This window comes from Blennius ocellaris, assembly GCF_963422515.1.
Source record: "Blennius ocellaris genome assembly, chromosome: 16".
NCBI classification, from domain to species: domain Eukaryota; kingdom Metazoa; phylum Chordata; class Actinopteri; order Blenniiformes; family Blenniidae; genus Blennius; species Blennius ocellaris.
This window is the reverse complement of record NC_137665.1, coordinates 8,880,596-8,899,389: the sequence shown is the minus strand read 5'-3', so window position 1 is coordinate 8,899,389 and position 18,794 is coordinate 8,880,596. Positions and strand designations below refer to the sequence as shown.

The 18,794-nt window shown below is 39.9% G+C and overlaps 2 protein-coding genes across 4 annotated transcripts; one reads left to right on the top strand and one right to left on the bottom strand.

Annotated features, from left to right (window-relative positions):
• Positions 1-397: 397 nt before the first annotated feature.
• LOC308141778 (phosphoribosyl pyrophosphate synthase-associated protein 1) lies at positions 398-9,008 on the bottom strand. Of its 3 annotated transcripts, none has more exons than XM_080511995.1 (11): positions 8,890-9,008; positions 8,453-8,505; positions 8,146-8,212; positions 7,763-7,935; positions 7,556-7,671; positions 7,381-7,436; positions 7,071-7,216; positions 6,788-6,883; positions 2,594-2,664; positions 2,131-2,277; positions 398-2,042 (listed from the first exon to the last, which is right to left on the bottom strand). In XM_080511995.1, the coding sequence occupies exons 4-11, from the start codon at positions 7,914-7,916 to the stop codon at positions 1,884-1,886; spliced, it is 945 nt and encodes a 314-aa protein (XP_080368121.1). In that variant the 5' UTR covers positions 7,917-7,935; positions 8,146-8,212; positions 8,453-8,505; positions 8,890-9,008; the 3' UTR covers positions 398-1,883. The 3 variants fall into 3 exon arrangements, with proteins under 3 accessions (XP_080368121.1, XP_080368119.1, XP_080368120.1); XM_080511993.1 differs by having other exon boundaries at positions 8,646-9,004; XM_080511994.1 differs by lacking the exon at positions 6,788-6,883 and having other exon boundaries at positions 8,646-9,004.
• Positions 9,009-12,323: 3,315 nt separating this feature from the next.
• LOC308141850 (cytoglobin-1-like) lies at positions 12,324-18,516 on the top strand. Its single transcript, XM_080512080.1, has 4 exons — positions 12,324-12,424; positions 12,517-12,659; positions 15,829-16,060; positions 17,457-18,516. The coding sequence occupies exons 2-4, from the start codon at positions 12,517-12,519 to the stop codon at positions 17,619-17,621; spliced, it is 540 nt and encodes a 179-aa protein (XP_080368206.1). The 5' UTR covers positions 12,324-12,424; the 3' UTR covers positions 17,622-18,516.
• Positions 18,517-18,794: the final 278 nt, after the last annotated feature.

Here is an 18,794-nt window from a genome sequence, read left to right as displayed (position 1 = left end):
TGTGAGAAAACTACCTGTAGAAGTCCAACTGGGTTCCTTTCTGTGCAGTTTCCATGTTCTCCCTGTGCACGCAAAGGTTTCCTTCCACGGTCCAAAGCATGGAATGGAGACTCTGGAGTAAATGTGTGGGTGTGCGTTTGTCCTGTGATTGACTGGCAACCTTCCTTCTGTCAGCTGGGATCAACTCCAGATTCCTGTGCTGAATAAAGCACTCATCTATTGACTAATACATTTCTTCCACCCAGCTTGTTCTCTTCAATATTAGATATAATTATCAGAAATTACATACCAAAGCATTTTTTTTTAAATTATCAGTCAAGTGCAATGTATCCAAACAGGAATTTCTATCAGTAAAAAAAACAGACTAAAAGAAGAATTTGAAGAATATGACCTTTATTGCAGTCTAAAACTAATAGATTTGACAGTAAAGTAGCACAGACTGCATGAACACTGAGCCTTTCATACAAACTTTCATCATTTGGCAGAGCCGAAGCACAAAAGGAGGCAACCGTTATATTTTCATACACATTTACAAACAGCAAGACGGAGGGGGTAGCGGGAACGCGAGAACAGTCAATACATTGAAGACGTCATGAAATGAAACAATTTCAGCTAAAAGCGACAGTATTTATATCCTGCAGTGATTCTACTTGACACCACTGTGCTAATCTTCAGCTCTCAGGGGAAAACCCGGTGTCTTGTAAGCTAAACTAAACCAGTGGTGACACAGAACTGAGCTGTACAGTACTGCATGGAATACATTCACATCCTTCTAGTCATTTTCATTAATGTGCAACATAAAAAGACAAATAATTGTGCATTGGCTTATAACGTATACTTCCCTGAGCAGAAAGCTCAATCAGCCAAAAAAAAAACTCGAGGGAACAAAAAGGTGCGAATGAATGAGATCAATATCAACCCATTCTGCCTCCACGGTTTTTCTTATTTAGTAGAAGTAGTTTGAAAAACACCAAGCAGTCCCATTGCATGTATCACACCTGAAAGCAGGGATCAATGCTGGGATCATAAACTCAAGCGGGGTGCTTTTTAATTGGAAGTTAACTGGCTAAAAAGTCCATCTTTTATTTTTATATTTCAACCCAAGTGTAAAACACCCATTTATACTATTTATATATTGTAAGTCTCTTCAGCCTGCCTGCGAACTGAAACAACTGTCAGTTATTTTAACGCCTGCCTGTATTCTATAAACTATTATGTTCTAATTTGATAGTTTGTATTTATACTGGAGAAAATACAAGTTTATTATGATGTAAACAGCTGAACTTCAGACTACAGTTTTAGAAAGTCTCTACAGAGGAACATATTAAACAACAAACTGAATGTTTAATAAATAAAATACAAAACAAGTGTGTGAACTACTTAAGCCAAATGGAATATTTGACAATCCAGCAAAAAGTGCACAAAAAAAAAAAAAAGCTCTAAAAATGGAGTTGCTGGGAAACTGGAGTTTTTGAAGCAACACAGTCCTTCACATGCAAATAAAGAAATCACAGTGTCTGAGCAGCTCTAACCACAAGAGCCACCAAGAGTTTTGGGTAAAGCACGAAATAAACTTTGTAATGTCTCTTCTTTTTGCAGATGAAGCTCAGTCATAAATTTAGATGTACGACAGCAAACATTGTTCATTTCAGAATTGGAGCGGCCAGAGCCGAAAGCACTCGGTCTCGTCGTTTGCCATCTCCACACAAGAATAATGCGTCGACATCTTTTGTTCAAAGACAAATGCCATTGCCTCATTTACAGATATTAGATTGCATTAAATTAGAATAGACGCCTCACAGCCACACTACGTAGAACATGACATAATGAACACGCCGCAACAGCAGTCAGTCACCGAGCTCGGGCCGTCACTCTGACGCCGTCTAGTCGTCCACCGTGATGTTGCGGAACAGGTAAGCCATGGACTCTCCGTTGTGAATACGGCGAATGGCCTCGGCGAGGATCATGCTCACGTCCACCGTCTTGATCTTCGGACACTGGAGTTTCTGCACTTCGTGAGGCACCGTGTTCGTCACCACAACCTGAGAAACCGGACGAAGGACACGGAGATGATCGGTGTAACGATAAAAGTTGCATGACGACTATTTAAGCACGTTTCGCTGTTCTCACCTCGTCGATGGCCGATTCCTCGATGAGCCGGGGAGCGTCGGCAGAGAGCAAACCATGTGTGGCCATTATATAAATCTTATAGGCTCCTCTCTCTTTCAGGATTTCTGCAGCTGCAACAAAGTCCCCGACATCATCTATAATGTCGTCCTGCAACAACAAAGACATACAATGAGCGGGTCAAGCTTGAGAATTGTGTCGCTTCTCGTGTCGCATGGTTTGATCCGATGAATCAGCCTGCAATTCCAGACTAAATAAAAGACTATGTTACGGTTCTTATTGCTTAATCGTACAATATCCCTTTCACATTGAGAATTCTTGCGTACACACACACACACACAAAAAAAAGTACTGGTGATACAAAATATGAAGAAAGATGAAAGTGAAAAGTAAAGTGTTATTCCTTCTCTGAGCTCGGTCACTGCTGCCTGAACAAACACTTCAAATGTCCTGATAATTATCTTACCACTATTATGGCAATTCTTCCGCCCACGTCTCCGACTACAGTAATGGGAGGCTTCTCCTTGGCCATCATTACTGAAAAGAAAAACAGCCCTGGTTACCTGTGAGAACATGTACGGGATGTTATGCGCTCGACCTTTCACAGAATTGAAAACAAATCTCAGTAGATTGGGTAAAATGGGTTGAGAAATTTTTTGGCAATTTTAGAAAAACTTGGATTGGAAAATATAAAGTTTAGTTGACTGATGGAGGAAGGAACAACAACAAAAAAAAAACCTTGTAGAAAAGCTACAATAATTTTAAAAAGCAATCGAAAGCCAGTGATGACATGAAGACTTCCCCCTCCCATTGTACCCCTCCTACCCCGAAGAGATTGAACTGGAACGCCAGACATAGTACAGAACATGCCATGCAAAGATCAAATGACCCAAGGGTTTTTCTGCCCAGGATACCCAATCAGAAGACAATGTAGAGCTGCCTGGACACACACACACACACACACACAACCTCGGGTCCAGGCTGTGACGGGCATATGGCAGCAGTCTGCATATGAACCAGAAAAGCACCAGACGATCTTATTTCACACGGACAACAGTGGCAAGCACCGATGAGGGTTTCTTCATACACGCTTGCCAATGTTCTGGGAACAGTCCTCAGTCGAACATCAGTGCTGCCAGCAACTACTTTTGCATGCACACAATAATCAAGGGGACATCTAACGGCCACATTTAAAAGAGGAGCCATTCACTTTGTCATACTGGAGCAGCTTCATGATTCATTCTGGCTACTGGAACGTCCTGACTTAATAGTTTCTAACCTGAAGCAACGAGTGGGTCCAATTATTTTGTTCCCGACTGAAAACATATTGAGCTTGAAAATGCCACCCAACTACTCAATCTGCAGGCATAACGAACACGCAGCATGACGGCCTTCTGCCCGACTTAATTCTTCATTTAATTTATGCATCAAATTGTATCCGACACATTTTTTATTTTTTTTAAACTACAAATGAGAGGCTGTGTTTTGAATATCAGTGTGCATGTAAATGTAGTCACTCAAAAGGGGGTTCGAGGAAACGATCAACTGGTAAAACAATCAGCCAGCCAAGCCGATTGTGAAGGAAAAGAAGCAGAGAGGAGCATGCCTTGCAGAACACTTTGCTGAATACCGTGAGTCGCACAGCATCAGAAAACCTGCAGTGTCCTATTCACTTTTTTATTGCTATTAACCAAACAGAAAACAAACAAAACAAAACAAACAAAAAAAAACCCAGCAAAAGCCATGTTGTTAGCAACGCATACATTTCTCAAGAAGACATTGTTTTCCCAGCCTGTGGACAGACTACACGGAGCTACCTGAACAAATGTTTGGTCACGCTTGTTTGTCTTCAAAACTTTAATACACAATGACTTCGCTTTAACATGCCATGGCTGTGCTCGGAGCCTCGAAGACATTCTTATAACTATTAGTGCTGTCTAAATTAATGATTTAATTGTGGCAATTCATTTATGTTTTAATTTGTTAGGAACTAGTAAAGCAATGAAGCAGCAGTACACCTCGTAACAATGGGGGAGGAAATATATTAGACGGATAGTTTCACTTTAAAAAGTTGCCCGACAGCTTGTCGGAGAAAGCGCAAGTCATTTGGACACTTGGTAAAGCTGAATGCGACGACCACAGGAGTGATTCTGCACAGCAAAACGGCAGGTTGCCCTGTTGACTGACCAGTAGCTCGTCAAACTGCTAAGGTAAAATATTGATACTTCCTCCCTCTCTTTCCCCCTCACTGTCTCCTTTACGTGTCGTTTCTGTCTCTTTCTACTATGCATGTGTGTCCATGTGTTTCTTTTTGTGCGAGTGGATATTGCAATATATCATTTCAAATTTGTTCATGCATGGGAACAAGTTCACAACTTTTTCTCTAGAAATTTTCAAATTGTCAAAGTCGTTAACCTGCAGTCCGGGTTTTGTTACGTTATCTCTGTTGGTGGATAGATTTATTATTTTTTGGGGTTTTTGCTAAACTTGGACAGAAATAGTTTCACCCAAAGCTGAAATAGTCATAAAAATGGTCTTTAAATATACTTGTATATAAATACACATGTTTTGAGTCTACATAAATTCTATGACTTCCCACAAATCCATTACTAGCTTCAGTCTTAAAAAATGCAATTCGTTACAGAAAACTGATTAATTTGCTCTTTTTTTTAATCTATTGACAGCACTAATAACTATAATAGTTAAATTTCTTAATATCAACACATTAAAGTCGAGGCTGTATTATTACAGTGGAATACCATGATTTTTTTTTTTTTGTGTGGAAACATTAAGTGGTATTTTCTTGCTTTACTTATTGGCCCAGTGTGATTTTGCTCTGATGCTGTGTGAATATGCCTCATGTGCATTAGAGAGAGCGACTGAGATAGTAGGGAGTAAGTGGGGATGTTTTCAAGTCAAAGTCTTGTTTTGCTTTCCTTCGGCTGAGTGAGGTAAATCTGAAGTTTGTGTCAGATTTAAATGGCGATTTCTGTGGAAAACGTCTAAAAATGTATCAAGTTACTTCTGATTTTCAAACTGAAAACAAGCTCAGTGCACCTCTTTCTCTGGTGATTAAAATGTAATTCACTGTAATGGCTGTAAAAAGTGTTAAACATATAAACTTACAAGTCAAAGAAAAATCTATTTTTTTTAACAACAATATATTTTAGTGTGACCAGACAATTAAAGCAAACGAGGCCTTAAAGTCAAACAAGTCGGGGTTCACTTGCACCGTTTGTCAGCAGATTTCAACACAACATTAAATATTACTGCTGTTAAACTCATTTCTGCTTCACCACTGCACCAACCATTTCATTTGCAGTGCTATTCTTTCTATTTACAAAAAAAGTTTCAAGAAGCATGCTTTGATTGTTCTGATTTCATGCAGATACGACCAAATCAGGTTTTAGAGAGCGAGTTAAATAGGGGTGCACCATGTGTTGATTGGCAAGATGAGTCCAGATATTGAACTGAATAAAATTTAACACACACACACAAAAAAAAATCAAGTTTGCCATGGATTTCGGTTTGATTCATGGATGTTAAAATAAATTCAGAACACAAACAAAAAAAACAAAGAGAGGTTTGGCCATCTTGTAGAACTGGCTGTCTGGAATTGAAGAAAAGGTGCAGTCGACATGGAGGCTGTTAATTTCAAGTCAAACATGCCATGCAAATTGCGTGGAGCACAGAGCCGCTGATTTATATCGAAAGGTTTTTCAAATGCATTCAATGAAAAGCCATGAAATTGCTTTTTTTTTTCTCTCACAGGCTCCCCCTCCTGAATCCAGACGGTATTTTCACAAGATGCATCACAAACCCTTTTCATCTACACATGCACGAATTGAGGAACCATTTGAAGAGGAATCATTTCAGAATCAGATGTAAATTAATTTTACGGTCGTACTTGGAAGCTCTATGCCGGGGAACGGAGCTTGTTGTTTGCCTGCTATTGTCAACAAATAAACACCACGTTAACACAAATGCACAAATATTTGACATGACAAACACATGATGCCAAGACTTGGAAAATCCTCTCCCAGAAATCCGGGGAATTATACGAACTAGAATAAAATCTGGGGCTTAGTTCTTTGTTTTTGTTTGAGATTGCAAATCTAAAGGAGGATTTTTAAGTCAAGGTTTAGTCAAGACAGGCAAAAAATAGAGTTTTATGTTTTACTGGTAGTTGTTTTGTTCTTTAAACTGAATAATGAGGTCAGTGCTGAACGCAAATAAGGAGTCATTTGCCAATGACACACACATCTGTTAGAATTCCAGACTTTTAAAATCGTCTTACCGGGATCCAACACTGAATGTATTGTAAACGCTATACGCCACAGTCACATCGATTAACATTCACAAAGAAATCCTAAACAACATGCTACGAAACGAGCGTTGGGACTGTGGTTCAAGATTATTCAGGAGTCCACTCTGTAGGTTCGGCTTCCTAGGGATGCGACATGAGTAGAAGTTGTGCATCTGTGGAATTATATCATGCAGTAACACAAAAATCTATTTCTCTGGGGGGGGGGTATGGTAGATGGGATGAGTGGGGGGAAAAAACGGCAGAATCGTCAGCTCAGAAAGAGGTTAGCACAAATAAGAGCTGGATTAGTTTGTTGGCTGGAATATCGGTCGTTTTCACAGCAAGCATTTTAACCTATTGCAGCAGGGAAAGCAGCGGTGGATCCGGGGGGGAAGGTTGGCCGCTGCGCAGAAACGGCGCTTTCCCTGCTCTGGTGGGTCAAACTGTCGGCTGTGAAAATCTCAGTTAATTCATGAACACAGTGAGAAGTTTGACATTGTGAGGAAACTATGACACTTGTCTGGCTAAATTTGGTCAAATATCATCTATGAACTCAATATTTGGAGCTATAAAACCGAGAACTAATTAAAAAAAAGAAGGAAAAAAAAAGCAATATTTCTTAACAATGAGTTCTTACAGGGTAGCTCCAGTCCTGTGTGTCCGGTGGTGTTGCGTACACAAGGTGGGGAGTGTCTTCCATCAGCCATGTCGGACTCTGAACACTGAGCCTCGCCGTGAATGACAGCCAGTCCCAGACGGAGCCTTTCTGCATAGGACTGAGCCCTAAAAACAAAGGAAAGACAAACAAAGTGCAAATGCAGTTGCTAAAATACAGATTCCCCCCCAGGAGCGTTTTGTCAAGTCGATGCCATTAAATGAACAAACTATTCATTTCATCACAACAAATCTCCAAGAAAACAGAGGTGGAGTCTTAAATCATAAAATACCTTTTGGCTGCAGCAGGCGACTTTGCCACAATGATTGCATTTCTATAATCAGGAATCTGTCGGGGTGAAGGGAAACAGATGTCACTCTGCGTGTCAGGCTGATTAACGCACTTTGTTGACATGGAGTTTCCAAAAAACAAATGAACACGTAAAACACTCAAATTGGCCTCATCACCTCCTCTTGGATGTACTGTATCAGGAATGGGGAGGCGCGCAGGTTGTCCACGGGAAAGCTGAAGAAGCCCTGGATCTCCTTCTGATGCAAGTCCATGGTGATGATGTGTGTTAATCCTTCGGAGCACAGAGCAGACCAAACTTTAAAAAAAAAAAACAAAGACACCTCTGGCATTCTGCATCCAGAGATTGATTTTGCTGCTCATACCTGCTTTTGCCAACATTGAAGCTAGCAGCTTGCACACGATGGAGCCCCGCTTTCTCATCTTGCACTGCTTGCTGTAGGGGAAGTACGGGATGACTCCGATGATGTTCTTTGCACAAGACGTCTTGAGGGCATAGGCCATAACAAGCAGCTCCATGATGGCTGTGTTGACATCTCTGGATGGAGCAGAAAACAAATAATGAATCGTGCGTTTCAGATAATAGAAAGTACAGCAACCAACGGAGTCACACGGTCTGGTTCAAAAGGGTTTTTACCTGGCAAGAACAGGCTACTTCCTGTCACATTTAGCAGTCATTCGTGTATATTTTCTACATATTTCTATAACAATTCATATTTTGCTTCAGGGAAACCTGATTTGTACTCACCTTGGTATGGTCTGGATAATGAATATCGTCTGTCCCCGGACAGATTCCTTCACGTCCACTCTAGTTTCTATAAATAGAAACAAGATCAAGTGAATGGTTTTAAATTGGGAAAATGTATCTCAACTTGAAGCATATTTGAACATTTATATTATTTACTTGACGAACGTGCGTGATTTATGTGTGACAGTGCTGTGCTTGCATGGATTGGCTCAAACTGAAGGACTACAAACACACTAGACGTCACTGTGCACAGGCATTCATGACACATTTTGTTTTTGGAGAAATAGACGTAGAGTACCCTGCCCACCTCTGTTAGACTCTTGAAAAACTACAGACTTCCCCAATTCAACTCCCAGCCGCCTGAAAGAGAAGAGCACAACAATTTTAACCACATGATAACCGGACGGTGAACAAGGTCAGGTTCTCCTGCCCCCCCCCATTCAATCATTCCTGAATCTCACGTGTCGAATATCACAACGAGCAATGATTGAATCACTCACTCCGTTATCTTCTTGGCCAGTTCTGTGCATGCTGCGGAGGAGTTTGCAGAAAACACGCGGTAGCCACTTTTAGGAACATTCATTCTAGACTCCTTTAAGTTTATTTTAAGAGATAACGGAGGCTCGATTCCGCCGATCACCGCGCTAACTGACGATTCGTCTCCCACAACGACGCGACTAGCAGCCGAGCTAGCTAGCAGCTGGACACGAGCCTCCCGCCACGAGCTGCTTTGTTCAAACTAACCATCGGCGTTCGGATAGAAACTTTCTTTAAACACAGTCACGACGCAGAATGTTGGCTGTTTCCGCGAGTTTCAGGAATAATACTGCTGTTCTCCTTAACGACTCGCTGGTCAGTGTCAGAGGAAGGAGTGCTGCTGCAGCTTGAGGTACAGGAGCCCGCAAGGTTCAAACCGAGCGGTTGCGCTTTTAGCAAGGCGTCACGAAAGCCCAAAACACATGTGGCGACTTCAGATTTTCCAGAAACCTGCATGGAATCTATTCATAGATGCAAAAAAAAAAAGTTATAAAATATCCAGGAAGGAAAGGGAGAAGTCATCTTTATAAAAGGTAAAAGTATTCATGTTGCAGTTTAAACTAACACGTTTTGTTCATGGGCCACACTCTTATTTCATTTTTAGTGGACCTGACTAAAAATAATTCCATCATAACCTTTAAATTTAAACTCCATAGTTTTGTTGTTGTTGTTGTGGTTTTCGGGTTTAGGTCTTTTTTCTTGTAGCACAGCGTATATGTGAAAAAAGTCTATTTTCGCAAAACCTAACAAAAAATGCAGAACGTGACTTCAATCTCAACATGAAGCCAATTTTAATTTCTGGTGCAAAATATTATGAATCCCCTCCCCACAAAGAACAGTCATATAACTGCTTTGCGTGCATCTCTTTAAGGATAAGGATAAGGCTCGTTTGTAGTTTCACAATGAAGTCACCATCTTTCATGGCAGCAGCATCAATGCCTCAGTTCATCTCTTGGAAAATGTGTTTAAAAAAAAAAAAAAAAAAAACTTTGTTTACTTTGAAATTTTTACAATTTCTTTGTTAGTTTAGGCAGACCGGATTTGCGCCTCTTGCGCACAGGTCTTTTGTTTGACACCCATATTATGCAAAATTCACTTTCTACTGGTTTTCTAACTGTGATATGTGTCCCCATAGCCTGTGTACAATGCCCCCGAAGTGAAGAAGTCTGTCATGTCCCTCACTTGCCTGCTCTACCTTAAAGCAAATGTGTGGTCATATGGGCAATTCAGAGATTTTCCCTTCATGACATCAACATGTTCTCAGTAGAGTTCACCAGAGGGACTTTTAGAAATTCAGATTCCCTGGGTTTTCAGGGAATACACTTTCAATACAATGTTGTTGGAACTCTGACTAGTATGTAACATTGTTGGAAAACTATATAATGTGGGACTTTCAAAGTCTTTTTGAAAGCATGACAGGTTTGAGGATCAGGAGGATGCCTTTTCCCTCAACCTTTTCCCCCATAAACTTCTGAGAATTTATGCATTTCAGCATATGATCTAAAAAGCTGGTAATCGTTATATCTCATAATGTGACAAAGATTATGAAATTCGAAATTCAATTACCCAACTCAGTGTGAGATATGTGTTGCTTCGGGAGTCAAGGTCAAGGTAAACTTTATTATCTCTAAGGGGCAGTTTGAGTTACAGGCAGCAGACAGAGCATTTGTGCAATGCATACACTGATAAACCTCTTTACAGTTGTTGAGACACTTGTAATTTTGTACCACATCACGACTTGGTTATTTTTTATTAAAGGAGAGAGAGTAGAATGATTCTTGCTGAAATCTACACTCACTGAGCCTGAGAAAGGTCCACCAACTGCAGGTCACAGTGTGGTTTAAACTATGTGTGTGTGTGTGTGTGTGTGTGTGTGTGTGTGTGTGTGTGTGTGTGTGTGTGTGTGTGTGTGTGTGTGTGTGTGTGTGTGTGTGTGTGTGTGTGTGTGTGTGTGTGTGTGTGTGTGTATGTGTGTGTGTGTGTGTGTGCGTGCGAGATGTATATCTGCTATATTAGTCCAATTACACAATTCATTGTCTTCTTTTGTCCTGAACAAGATGAATCAAGCAGTACATTCTCTCTTAGTATCATGAGAAAGTGGTCTGTGATTTAATCATTTTGAAATGTTTTGTCAGTGAATGGATAAGACACATTATGAGTTCAGATTATTGTTTCTGTAGGCAAGCTGAATCTGCTGTGGCTGTCACATTATGGTTTTCACCATCCGGTTGTGACACATGGTACATTTCACATGCAACATTAATAATTAACCTTTTCCCCCAATAATTAACAGAAATTGTTCCAATCTTATTGATTTTAAAAGCATGTGGATTTCAAAAGTGGGTATTACCCCAAGTATCCACTAGATGTCCTTACTTATTTAACATCCATCTGCTGTGGAGTTACACCTCTTAATATATAGATTATTGGGATAAATTAAGCTCTTTGTTTCTGGAAAGAGGTCCTCTGCGAGAGGGTGTGGATATCAGTGTTGATACATTTAATTCAATATAGTTTCTAATCCATTTGGACGGTTTTCTTGAACAAGAGCCCATAGTTTGACCTAGAATAACCTGCACTAACATGTCTTTTTTGTCATGACAACCATGCAAAATGCCTGCAGAACCAGTTGACTACAGATGGTGTTTGGAAAAGTACCACATCTGCTAATTTGATATGATAGTGGGGACATCGTATTCCCTGGAACATAAAATGTGTCCAGCACACATATTTTTATTCCCAACTTGAGTTTTATTGGCCTACAATCAAGGACCCTATCAATGTTTAACGTGAGCTTGCTCATTGTACCGCTCAACAAAGGGAGTTATGAGCCCTTCGATCTTCACCTATGTAATTTTATCTGAGGTGTTTTCCCTGCACTCATGTTTGCTCCCCTTTGACACCTAACGCTCACATTCCAGGTAATAGGCCATGTTCACCCACCCAGCTCACTTTTAAGCTGAAAGAACGATAAATCCAAGTTTTCTAAAGCTGACAGCTCAAGTGAGATAAGTCTTCCTACCAATAACGCCTCCCTCGACAAAGCTGTAAATGTATAATGTTGCAGTGACACGTGTGGGCGTCTTTGAGGGAGTATACATGTAATAAAAATTAAAAAATAGACTGAAAACATGCTGATATAGTCAGTGTATTGTCAGTGGCACAGGGGGGAAAAATAAAAGGAATTGAAATGTGTCCTATTTTCATTGGACATCTTGCTGTTCAAATCTCAATCAGCAAAGTATTTTTTACATTTACATGTGCGGGTCTTTGTGACAAATTCAATATCATCACAGATTAATCTCCTGGGTAGTCTGCAATGATAACTCTCGAGAGCAAAAAGGTCAGGTGAGGCTTCTTTATCTTATTTTGGCACCATGATATTACACTGCATCTACGCGCACACATTGCATGGATGACATATCTGTCTCCCTTATTGAGGATTTGTTTCCGATCTCATCATGTTTTCATCAAACACCACCTACAAAGGTGAGGTGGGTAGAGGGAGAAAGAGGGAGAGAGGGAGGGAGAGTGTAAAAGAGAGAGTACAGTGGCTCCTCCTCATTCGCTGCGTGTGTTTCTTGTGTTTTTTTTTTTTTTCTTTCAGCCTGTTCTTCACTCACACTCCCGCTCAGCACAGATTCAGAGGTAGAGAGCAAACATTCTCAGTGGGAATAGGTGGAAGGGGGAGACTGAATTTCTTCCTCTCTCACCAAGAAACAGACACAAACCAGAAAAAAAGGTAGAAATTGTGTTTATTTTAGGGGGGAGGGGTACTCTCTCATCAGACCTGCCTTCTTCATGTGCTCAGCTCGCTCCACACTGTGTTTCCAGATGGAGAGGATGCAGGGAGAGGGAGAGGTGGACCACCTGGAGCGACCAAGCCCACTGACTGACAAGGAGAAGGTGTTGATCCAGGACTCCTGGGGAAAAGTGTACCAGAACTGTGATGATGCTGGGGTGGCCATATTAGTAAGGTATTTTTTTCCCCTCAGTTTACTTGTTTCATGTTCGATATTTTTCATGCAGCTTGAACACAGACCTTACCAGATATTCTATGTATTTGATACAAACAGTGTCGACAGAAACGACTTAAAGCTACGAATGAGAGCTGCGCTGAGAATATTTGTTTTTAAATATTTGAACTATTCCCACATGTATCATCTTTCGTGATAATTATGTATCATTTACACGCTGCTTGTCCTGTTTTCAAATCGATCTGTGTTCGCATGTTGAAAACACTATGCTTGATGTTTTGTTTTTCGTGATTGCATCTCTCGCCTGTCTGTGCAACTTTGTTTACTTCATTCGTGAGGTGGTTAAGCTTGTTTTTTGAGTCTGACTGCCGGTGCAATCAAGTTACCTGTCAGTGCCAGACAGGCTGCTGATCCTTACTACTTACTTACTACTCTCCATACTAAATTCTCTAGTAACAGCCCACTTGATGGGAGTTTGCTCTCGCATGAATGAACAGAAGCTCAACTTTAATGAGCTCATCGAATTTGCAAGTTTCTCATCTGCATTAACGGGTAAAGTCAATCGTATATCTAGATGTAATATTCTCACCTCTCCCGTTTTGACTGTAACCCCATTTATCAAATTGTAGAAGAGAAGGATAAACATTTGAATCCATCAGTCTGACATCGTTGGCTCTCAAAGCACTCCCTCCCTTACACAGTGGCTCATGTTTTGAATGCTTGCATAGAGGGCCAAGAAACCTACAGCAGCAAGAATCGCAGCCAGCCAGACCTCCACATTGCCGCATTTTGATATTACAACAACAGGTTACAGGATTCTCTACTGCGATGCCATTCCAGATGTTTTATATAAATGATTAGACTCTTTCAATGTTTACTGTAACAAGTCATATAGACCTGCTGGAGAACTCCAGTTCCGAGAATACTCTTGTCTTTCTTTCTTATTTATTTATAACTCAGGAGGGGGAAATATGTAGAAAGAATCAAACATCTGCATGGTTTTGAAACTGTGAAAGCTTTGACAGCCTTTCAACTGTGACTGGATTCTGTGCGTGATGCAACACGCCTTTATAATCCCTTCTGATTACAAGAGGAGAAAGTTGAGGACATGTTTGTGCAGCAAACACTGGTCATCAAGTAATTTATTTCTTACAGGCTGATCATACGGACTACTTTACTGCCTCAATCTGTAGCTCACTCTTTTTCTACTCAAGAAAGGTTTCTCAAAGACAAAAAATCTGACATCTGATTTTTTTTAACACACATTCCATCACTAAGACCCTTTGACCTGCAGGAATCTGAGGAATGAAGGTGATTGATGAAAACAACCCGAGGAAATTTGGCCACCTGAGCACCAGTGTCCATCCTTACACAATGCCTCTCTGAGGTTGTACAGATAAAGATCCAATGTAGCATGTTGTCATGCTCTGTGTCTGAAATGAGAAACTTTCTCATAATTTGGCTTTTCAGTCAGTCTTGAAAAAAGATAAGGAAGGAATAAGCGTCCAGTGACCATATGAAATACTAATGAGGCTATTTATATGCAACCACAGGTCATGCAATTACAAGACAGAAAGATTAAACACCATGGTTCCTCATTAGTTTGCATTGGAACTCTGGCACTTGCAGAAACCTTCAGTCCTCAGCTGAAAAAAATGGAGACACCACCTTGTATGCTCCACCCTTCTCAGACGTTAAAGGAATTCAGATGTCTAACCATATGCTTCTGACCAAAAAGAAAGAAAAAAAGTGTTTTTGTGTGAGCTGTTGCAAAGAGAGAAGGAGATGGGACATTTTGATTTGGTATCCAGAAACCAGATGCATTGGCCCGCTTCCCAGACTGTGGGAGTGGGTTAGTTTATAGGTTCTTCTTCACTAATTCACGATGATACCGCTGAGGGTCAAGCAGGCGTCGACATCAAAGACAAAATCTTTGAATCAACTGTTTGTTCTGGGAAAGATCCCGGCTTCAGGATAAACAGGGATATCAGATTCTAAACGTGAAAAAAAATGCACAAAAATGTGATATTCATAGCAACAAAAACATCAAACATGGGTTGTCTTTACAGAATGATTGAAACATCAATTTCAGGTAAAAAGGAAGGTGCCCCAAGGTAATTGGTGACATTCAATTTGTCATTTTACCGTCTCAAATTTGCACATTTCACATTTTACCCGAATCAACACAGGACTGATGAGGTTTTTAAACCCATGTCAGAAATCAGAGTGCAGATTCAGTCAAACTTTCAAACGCATACATTCACATGGGATGAAGGGATGGAAGTATGAAGAATAAATAAAGTAAAGAACAAGTAACTCCAGATGCCACTTTGATTTCCCCCAATGTGCTATTTGACATACAGTATGTTTTGAGCCTCAAGACAACCAAAAGGCCAAACATCATGAAAGAAGTTGTACAATTAAGTAGATGTCATCAACATTTCATTCATTCAATTACGTTTCTCAAAAACGTAATTGAATGAATGGTCAGATTTTTGGGAATATTAATTAAGCCATGCAATACTTAATTTAGAAAGTGTGCTGACTTGCAAAGATATTATCCAACCATTACAGTGGAAAGTACAGTGGAAAGCATTATGTGGAAAAAAAGTCAATACATGCATTTATCAAAGCAAGAGCGGAAACAGTTATGAAACTGTGTGTCTCTGCACAGTAACAAGAATTAGATCAAGCTCTGGGAGATTCTGCAAGTCTCTGTATTTCTGTTGTGTTACGTTGTTTGTATTTGTCAAATTTAAGAAATATCCATCTCAATTTGGACCTACTGATCTGTATAACATGTTAAGTTACTACCATTTGATATAAATCTACACAACACATAACTTTAATCTCTTTCGAAGACACATTTATTCAGTCATTTTGCCTAATGAGTTGTCTGTAATTGGATGCTTTTCTTCACTTTCTTGTTTTTTCTTCAGTTTTATTGAATCTATACCACACGGCAACAGTTCGGAGCAAACATTTGAAGAGAAAACATGCAGCACTCTTGTGTGAGCGCGAGTGTTTACTTATGGTATCTTGCCAGCTTGAAAAATGAACGTGGGTTTGCAGGATCAAGCTGACTGAAGGGAGGGCGATGAGAATAGTGCAGCTCCGGAAACTGCACATATACCTCTCATTTAACTCTCCAAACTCTGCTCCTTTGCAGGCTTTTTGTGAACTTCCCTTCTTCCAAGCAGTTCTTCAGCCAGTTCAAGCACGTGGAGGACCAAGAGGAGCTGGAGAAGAGCCCCCAGCTCAGGAAACACGCTCGCAGAGTCATGAACGCTATTAACACAGTGGTGGAGAGTCTGGATAACTCGGAGAAGACGGCCTCTGTGCTGCGGCTGGTGGGCAAGGCCCATGCTCTTCGACACAAGGTGGAGCCTGTCTACTTTAAGGTAAAGTTAGTTGCCTGAAAAGGTGAAAATGCTTGAAATTATAGTGTTGTTGAACTCAGTGTGAAGAAGGTACAAATAAGAAATACAAATTAATCAAATCTGAATAACACTGGAAAAACACACAAGCTTTGTCATTCTATTGATACACATTCATGAATCACAGTTAACAGTATTACCAGTTTGGATGAATTGAGTGAATATACAACTGCACCAGTGATGTGCGGTGAGGTTCATGGCTGGTGAGGCACTGACTTATTCTCTTTACAATTACTGTAAACAAATTAAAGTATAGAGACGTGTGCAGCACAAATTAAATTTTGGCCTTTCTGTTACTTTTCAAACTTTAAATTCTGGTGCTTTAATCAATTTTAATAAAGGTTGTCTATCAAAATGAAAAGTAAAATAATTATTTTAGGCCAAAAGTTGAGTTATCACATACTTGAAATTTATTTCTACTTACTCCTATCTTGTTTTTTTTTTTTTTTTTGAACAAAAACTCCATCTCAATGGAGATTATGACCAAAAACTCAGTTCACCTCTGCCCCCTTGAGGTGAGGCTGGGTACTTGCGTGCCTCACTGGCTTGACTTTTCTCTGTGCTTTATTGTACGATCAGCGAGAACATTTCTCCCACACATACATTAAATACATGACACAAGCTATAGAGAGTCATGCTGTATAACAAATATTTCTGCAAAGTTCATATTGGCGATATGCTGAGGAACAGACACGGGCAGCGTCATGTGACCCAATTTGTATTGGATCACATTTGTATTGGATATTGTACAGTCAGACATGAGGCACAGCTCTCCACTGCCTCACCCGTGATTTCTGCTCTGGATTTGATCACCAAATACTCAAACTCTGCGATTTTTAGTTAATAAAATGTGTAGATTCATACTGAAAATGCATCTTTAACACAAATCAGTGGAACATATTAATATTTATTTTATGTACATTTTCTTCTTCTTTTTTTTCCTCCCTGCCTCCCCTGACCACACGTCACTGAACTGCACTTTATTGTTTTGTATTGATATAGGATAATACAATAATACAATGTCAGGTGTCAATTAAATCACACATTTACTGTAAAAATCAAACCATAATTAGGCGGTGTCATTATATTTTCTCACTCAGTAGAAGAGTCATATTTTTGTCTGCTATTTTATAGGACAATTTAGTCCTTCTGAAAAACACAAAACAAGATTTTATATGCAAGTTTTCAAGTTGACTACGTATATTAGTTCACGTTCCACATAGATGAAACATTCGATGTTCGATTGAAGTGTGAAAACTATTTATTGTAGGTCTGGCATCAATCTTCTAAGTCAGCAACATTCCCAAATTGTCCACTTCTGTAATATCTTTCAGATGTGCGTTATTTTTATTGTACTCAGATTCTGAACGGTGTGATTCTGGAAGTCCTGGCAGAGGCATTTTCAGAAGTCATGACACCAGAGGTGGCTGCGGCATGGACCAAACTCTTTGCTTCGCTCTACTGCACTATCACAGCTGTCTACGAGGAACTAGGCTGGAAAAAGCATTCAACCTCAACCGGCTAAAGCTTTTCAACATGGACCAGGCATAAAGGGACTGCTCTCATTCTTGGGTTGTGGCATCACAAGACGCCAATTAAGTGACACGTATTCCGGGAATTTGGTTTGGTGGAATCTAGTATAATTGTGAGCTACGCAACTTAAACTGTATTATAAACTATATTAGGAATGAGCGATTGCGCGAGTGTGTGTCCTGATTTTACTCTCTTTGTAGGATCCTGGGAGCATGCCAGACTTGTGTGTTCTGAACTGACCAATGAAGGCAGAAATATGGAACCTGAGTGTTTTATCTGGGTTTTTTTTTAAAGGGTAAATAAGAGTTTTAGAGCAAACATACAACTATGTTAAAGTTAGTATTAGTGTTGGGGATAGCAAGTTAGGTCACGGTCAGGGTGAGGGGGCCAGGGAATACATCATGTCAATTCTTGAGCCCCCACAAATCTACAAATAATGTACTGCAAACATCGGTGAGTGTGTGTGTGTGCGTACATGAATGAGTGCAAGAAAGGGAAATTTAAAGCTGCTCACCTTGTGTTGCTCTCTTGTAAAATACTACGCGTAAACAATTTGAAGGAGAGTGCAAAGAGAGAGGAAATGCAAACAAACCCGACCGTGGACAAGAGGTCACATTTGACTTGGATGTGCCTTCTATTGAATGTGTATATCTAGATACTGAAATGTAAACAGTATTCTTTGTAAACAGTATGATGCTTTTCAGATGTTTCCTCCTACATCATTCTATATCCACTTGTGTCCACTTTATTAGAAAAGTATAAATACTAAGACATTTTTACATTTTTAATGGGTAATTGTGACGATTGTAGATTTTTTTCATTATAAATCACATTTATATCTGTAACAGACAATACTTTAAAATAAATATACAAAGAAAAACCTTAAATGTCAAGTCATCGTGCTTCATTCTTTGAAACTTGAGATTGCTCTAATCGGCTTCCCCTATATGTAGAGACATGTTAACAACATTACACCTTTCCTTTCTTCTCCTTGGTCTTGTTAGCACTGCTGACTCAAGCAGAGAATAAGATAAGTATAAGTGGCTTAGCTACTGACAGTCTCTATTTATACCAGCCTTTATCCCACTATGCTCTCTTCTTGATATATTGTAGAAACTCTGCACTCGAACTGCAGGGATGTCATTAGAGGTGCTATTTTTAGAAT

Excerpts from the sequence above, each read along its gene's own strand:
- LOC308141778 (XM_080511993.1), bottom strand. The coding sequence starts at position 8,728 with ATGAATGTTCCTAAAAGTGGCTACCGCGTGTTTTCTGCAAACTCCTCC. Across the intron at positions 7,672-7,762 it reads TTCAATGTTGGCAAAAGCAG|GATTAACACACATCATCACC; the intron begins GTATGAGCAGCA and ends TGTGCTCCGAAG. Across the intron at positions 2,278-2,593 it reads GAAGAATTGCCATAATAGTG|GACGACATTATAGATGATGT; the intron begins GTAAGATAATTA and ends TTGTTGTTGCAG.
- LOC308141850 (XM_080512080.1), top strand. The coding sequence starts at position 12,517 with ATGGAGAGGATGCAGGGAGAGGGAGAGGTGGACCACCTGGAGCGACCA. Across the intron at positions 12,660-15,828 it reads GGGGTGGCCATATTAGTAAG|GCTTTTTGTGAACTTCCCTT; the intron begins GTATTTTTTTCC and ends GCTCCTTTGCAG. Across the intron at positions 16,061-17,456 it reads TGGAGCCTGTCTACTTTAAG|ATTCTGAACGGTGTGATTCT; the intron begins GTAAAGTTAGTT and ends TATTGTACTCAG.